Source organism: Parambassis ranga, chromosome 5 (genome assembly GCF_900634625.1).
Source record: "Parambassis ranga chromosome 5, fParRan2.1, whole genome shotgun sequence".
Taxonomy (NCBI): domain Eukaryota; kingdom Metazoa; phylum Chordata; class Actinopteri; family Ambassidae; genus Parambassis; species Parambassis ranga.
Genome location: NC_041026.1, coordinates 12,872,565 through 12,878,774, shown reverse-complemented (window position 1 = coordinate 12,878,774; position 6,210 = coordinate 12,872,565). Strand labels below are relative to the sequence as shown.

General features: G+C 40.6%; 1 protein-coding gene across 1 annotated transcript in view; it reads left to right on the top strand.

Moving 5' to 3' along the window:
- The first annotated feature begins 599 nt into the window (after positions 1 to 599).
- grip2b (glutamate receptor interacting protein 2b) overlaps positions 600 to 6,210 on the top strand; it is a 62,109-nt gene continuing 56,498 nt past the window's right edge. Inside the window, exon 1 of the mRNA XM_028406061.1 lies at positions 600 to 679. Coding sequence (XP_028261862.1) covers positions 634 to 679 — 46 coding nt within the window. The 5' untranslated portion in view covers positions 600 to 633. The remainder of the gene's footprint in view (positions 680 to 6,210) is intronic.

Below are 6,210 nucleotides of genomic sequence, written 5' to 3'. Positions count from 1 at the left end.
AAGCTTTCATCTTTTGGCTACACATTCAACAGCCTCAAACACACACACACACACACACATACATATATACAAGCCCACTAGACACAGAGACTCTGAAGGAAAAAAAAACTAGGGCATCACAAGTCCCGAAGGCTTTGAGCTACAATTTTTTGCATAATCAGGAAACTGAGAGAGGAAGAGACGTGTGTGTGTGTGTGTGTGTGTGTGTGTGTGTGTGTGTGTGTGTGTTAGAGAGAGAGGGGGGATGCTGTAATTAAATTAGTGCATAAAGAAACTAGGAGGAGAACATGCGAAAACACGTATCAGCTCTGAGAACTAAAGCAGACTGGAAGCACTAAGTACAGACCTGATTAAAGTCGGTTACAGAGATATTTTCCCCTTCTGAGAGGTGTTAAAATACACACACACACACACACACACACACACACACACACACAGCCTACAGTTCAGAGCTGGTGTCAACAGGGAGGGGGTCCCTTGGAGAGAGTAAACGGAGAGAGAGGAAAAGAGAGAGAGAGAGAGAGAGAGAGAGAGAGACGCATGAAGCAGACAGAAGTTCTGCCTCCTTCTTCCTCCTCCGCTCTTCTATGAGGAGACAATAACCCGTCCAGTCTGGAGCCGGTTTGGGGGAAAATGCTTTTTCTTCAGGCTATATTGAAGAGAAGGTTGCTGCAAAAAGGTAAAAGAGGGCAAATTATTTCATTTCTCTTCATTATGTTTTGTTCACACTTTGGCGGCACAGCTGCAACTTGAACCTCCCTGTGCGCTTCGGGCTACTTTCTCTCTGCACGCCTTCGATCACATTCTGATTGTTCTGACTTGTTTTCCCCCGTCAGACGCGTCATTTTCACTTTACATTGATAGGTAGTGATATTGTATGAGTCATCATAGACACATGTAAAGTGTTTTTAATACATATCTTTTAGCCTCTTAAACAGTTTTTACTTCATCTCCAAGTACAGATGTACACATTAGGCATAACTGACTCTTAACACCAGGGTTAGGTGTCTGCATGGCATTAAATGGTGGTTAACAAGCTCTTAAATGTCCCTTTTAATTATATGATGTGGTAATAGTGAGGTTCTAGTACTAAATGAGGTACTTTTATGGGTTTCTGTCCACTATTAGAGGAACTTAAAGTGTCTGATTGCGCCATGTGCGCTAAAGTGCTCACTTTTCTTGAATAATTCCGTGTTATGTCATTTAACTCGTTCGTTTAATACCTCAGCTATGGCCCGTTTACATTCTTGTCAAGTCGACGTTGTGTGAACCTTTTCTTAACCCTTTCCCTCGTGTGCAACGAGAGTTAAACTTTGTGGTGTTTTTGCAGATCTACTGTTAAATTTAATTGACCGTTTCTGGCGCAGATTTAGTGTTTTCCTGTTGCTGGTTCATCCGTGCGCACTCGTCTCAGTCTGTGTTTGTATCAGAGGAATGTGCAGTTTTCTCTTCCCCTCTTCAGCTAATTTATTTATGAATTTGGAGATGTATTGCTTTGAAGTGAAGACTGGAGACGCAGTGGAGTAGGAGACAAAATGGGGACAAAACGCCGCCTATCGGCTTGTCAGGGTGCACTACAACCCACGGTGGGATTACAATTATAACAATAACAATCTGATGACTACCTCGGGGGTGGGGGGGCGAGTTAAAGTTGCCCTTATTTCTGCGCAGTGTAGAAGAAATTACTGCTCGTCCTTTGCTGCGTCTGCCTGGTGTGAATGTGTATGAAAGAGTGAGTCACGATTCCAGCGTCAGTGTGTGTTCTTAAAGCTTGATGTCTCACTAACTTAAAACAGAGCTGATTTTACTGCAGTAAAAACTGGGACATTCTGCATGTGCAATGAATGTTGCTGAGTGCATTAGCGTAAGTGTATGACTCCATTCTGTGATATTTAGGAGAACCCTCATTGCAGTTTGCTGTAAGACGGCAGCGACAAGGCCAAAGTTTAACCCCACACAGGCTGAGATCTGCCCTGTAGATGAGTTACACAGTCCAACTTTTAACACATTAAATTAGCTCTTACTTTATTGAGCTCTGCTGTAGTACGATAATAGCCTGATAGTCAGTACTTTAGAAGGTATAATGAAATGTAATTCTTAAAAAAAACTCACATCATTTTATGTAGTGGCAGTATGTGAAATTTATGGTACATCCTGTGCAATAGTCCAGAATAAATGGAGTCCTGTGCAGCGATAAAGGTTCATAGAGTTACATCAATAATTAAAGGGCACTGTCATCAGGTTTGTATGGGTTAAATTCATTGTTTTATATTGTACAGCTTGAACAGAGCATCCATTAGCCGAATTCTAACATACTGTTGTCAAAATGACCTTATTTCTAAGACAAATGGATGTTTTTACAGTGGCATGGCTGGCTCGTCCTGTGACAGGTCAGAGGTCAGGACATGTGTTCAGTGACTGTTCCTCTGCAAACGCAAGGATGTTGAGAAAAAAAAAAGTTAACTAAAAACTGCACAGAGGCTGTCTGGTCTTTCAGCAAACGCTGGTACTGCTTCACTTTGTAGCGCAGTAGGGACCACAGGTAGCCTGTGCATTCTTTTTTATCCACCAAGTCACACAGTCTCTGGGATGATTATTAATTCCAAGACCTGCAAGTGTGCCTGTGAAATCACATCAAATTTATAACACACTCAGGGAATAACTTACCGGGGGTGACTTTGAAAACTGTGTTTCTCCTCTCTGAGCAGCTGATGCTTGTTCTGCAGATTAGCTACAGGGAATCCTTTACAGCAAGTATCAAGTTTAGAGAGAAGTATCGGATTTCATCTCTTTGTCACGACATAAGTCATGAAACACATTAATTGGAAAAGTTTTACACTATTTGACAGAGACAGGATTAAACAAAAAAAACTGATAATGCCAGAATTTCCTCTTCCAGGCCTTAAAATACTGCTTCAGCTTAAGATATGTTACGCCTTAGAATAAATCCCTCTGTCCATTGCAGGTTTCAGTCCTAGACTGGTTCATAAACATCCTCCAGGATCTGTCAGTCGGTCAGGACTTGTCAGCACAGTAGCTGGAAAAATGCCAGAAAAGCTTGTTGCAGTTTGTAGAGATTTGATTACAAATACTTATAACTAACATTAAATAAAAACAATGATGTGCACATGTAACGCAGCAGTTTTATGGGTAACAGTTTCACATCCTGCCTCCTCCATGTGTGTCAGTAGCTTGACTTTACCCTACAGCAGCGGTCCCCAACCTTTTTTGCACCACGGACCGGTATCATGTAAAACAATACTTTCACGGACCGGCACAGAAAAAAACAAAAACAAAAAAAAAAACAAAGTGCATAAACAGACTCTTACTCTTATGCTTAATTAGTGGGAGCCTTTGAGCTTTCCCAGCAATGAGGGGGTCCCATCTGGGGATAATGGGAGACAATGACACCCAAAGTGTGTTTCTTATGTCCAGTCCACTCCGTAATTTTGTTTTGGCCGTCATTAATTGCTTCAGTCGTTCTTGTTCATGTTTTCTTCCATGGCTTGTCTTTTAATGCAGGGTGCTCGGTCTCGCAGTTTTGAAGGCTTCGTTGCCTCATTTGCGAGTCTGTCGCCACATCACTCAGAGCGGACTTGGTGTGTGAGAATCACCTGTTGCAATAAATCCGTATTTTAAATAGGACTCCTGATATAGTCTTTTAAATGCGGGTTTCTTTTTCTTTGAAGGGGTAGGCTCCTCTTCTTCTGTCTCCTCGTTAGGCCTTTTCCCCTTTCCGAAGAAGCTCTCCAAAGACGTTTGTTTTTTATTTATTTTTGCTGCTTGTGGGCTTAATTTTGGGGTTCCGTATCCCGTGACCGAGACAAGCGTCTGGGCAGGTGCTTAAAGGCACAGGCGGATGAATCTGATCGATTTATAAATGAAACAGCTGTCAGACTCAGATAATGAATAATATATGTTTTGCTCAGTCTTTCTGTGCGGCCCGGTACCAAATGACCCACGGACCGGTACCGGTCCCCGGCCCGGTGGTTGGGGACCACTGCCCTACAGGATCCAAAAAGAACTGGAGGCGATGGAGCTTACAGACTTCTGAAGCAAAACACTTAAAAGGAGATAAAAAAGCTGAAAGTATCTTCAAATGAATATTCAGATATGTGAGCAATCATTTCTTTGATTATTTTATGGAGTCCATAATTGAATATTAACCCTTAAGAGACTCAGCCTATTCTGGCTTCTGGTTTCTGAATGCTTTTGATTTTGTCTTAATATACCATTGAAAATGTACCATACATATTTTTTCAGCACAACCTCACCTATATGATCTGATCATTATTTTTTAACTTTAACCTACTCTATTAACATATTGGGTCCAAAAATATTGAAAAAAAAGACAATAAAAAAAATCACAAAAATGCTCAATGAACTGATTTTGGAACTTGAAAAAGTAAACATATGTAGCAAATTTGAACAAAGAAAGGTAAAAGAAATTTGGTAACAAATATATACAAATATTTACCACATGAAATGTGTAATAACAGATGTTTTTACAACATCAAATAAAAACTGGGGAAAAGTTTCATTTAACTTAATAAAGTTCTTCATTTGTCACAATAATAAATATTCTGTTACAAAACACATTGATTTGCTTTCATTTCGCAGTTTGCCTCCGAACATGTGTGAATGAAGGACATTAGCATTCATTAAAGTAGAGTAATGTGACAGTGATTGGTCCGTTTGGCTGAGACGTGGCTTAAATTATTCAGGGGCAGAAATGAGCTGATTGACGACCGAGCCGAGTCTCCAGCAGCTTTGCTGTATCCAAATGGAAGCAGCAGAGCTAGAGATGACTAATGCGACTCAAAATTATGCACCACATTTGTTGTTTAGGGCTCCTCGTGAAGCATTTTATAGTTCTCTTACTCTCCCATCATTTCTTTCAATGACTTTTCTCACCATCCATCACCGTCTCTTTTTCTCCTAAAAATAATGATGTTCCCACTCCCCCTTTTTTTCCCCTGTACATAACTGGTGTCAGTCTGCCACACTTTCATCATTTATTTCCTCATAGTCTCAAACCTTTATTTACATTTAATGCAGCTGGCTATGATGACAAAAGTTTAGTCTTAAAGTGCAAGTTTAAGGGGGTTTATCATCCAATTAAAGCTTAAAAGTCCTTAAAGAGAATCCTTATTATTTGCTGGCACATGCGGTTATTAAGTGAACTGCACATTATGCTATATTCAGCAACTGTTGCTCTGCACTGTTGTTGTGTATGTTGTACTGCTATAGTGAAAATCATTTTATACTGTCTGCCATGGGATGAATTGTAGCATATAGCTAGTGACATTAGCTTGCATGAAAGCTCAGCTGAAACAGTTCAATAATCTGGTGTTGGATTAATTAGATGCTGATACTCAAGAAAATTAGGTAACTAGCGTGTGGTTTGTTTTAAGTTAGCTTTAGTGCGGCACTTGAACATAACCATCACTTCCTCCGGAACATTGTTGAAAATCTCTTTGAAATCAATCTCCAGGATGTCCACAGCCGGGGAGGGGGGGTGGGGGTGTTGGTGTCATTTCTAAGTTGCATTCACATATGGCAATACAAATTATTTAATCCACAATCATTTTCCTTTAGAATCTCTAAATCAAGCTGGTATTAAATTTCAAATAACCTCCCTAAGATATCTACACTTTGAAAGCTTTATCCTTAAATTTGTTGCTCTTTCTGTCTCCTCTCATTCTTTTCTCCTCTCTGATCTGCATTCCTTCTCTCCTTCTCACCCCCCCTTCCTGTCTACCCCCTTTCCTTCCCTCTCCTTTCCCTCAGTCGCTCCTCTCAGCAATGCAGATGTGCTTTCTTTGATTTTGTCACCAGAGATTAATTAGCACTTTATTAGGAGTCCTATTTATACCTCCAGCAGAGAGAGAAATGGGTAGAGAAGAGAGATGCACACAAGTGGGAGTGTGAGAGACTTGCTGAGGCTTAGATGGAGTCGGAAAAGGACAAATGTGGTGAGAAAGCAGAAAATAGAGAAAAGGAGGAGGGAATGGGCCAAAATCAGACAGAGAAGAACGGAAGAGAGGGCAGGAAGAGACACACAAAAAGCTCAGAAAGAAAATGTAACAACAGAAAGGGGGAAACGGTCAAGTGGAAGAGGGATGGAATAAACAAATAAACACAATAGTTCATTAGTTACACATAATGTGAACTACACCATGAACTACACACATGGCTGCTGACAGGAGG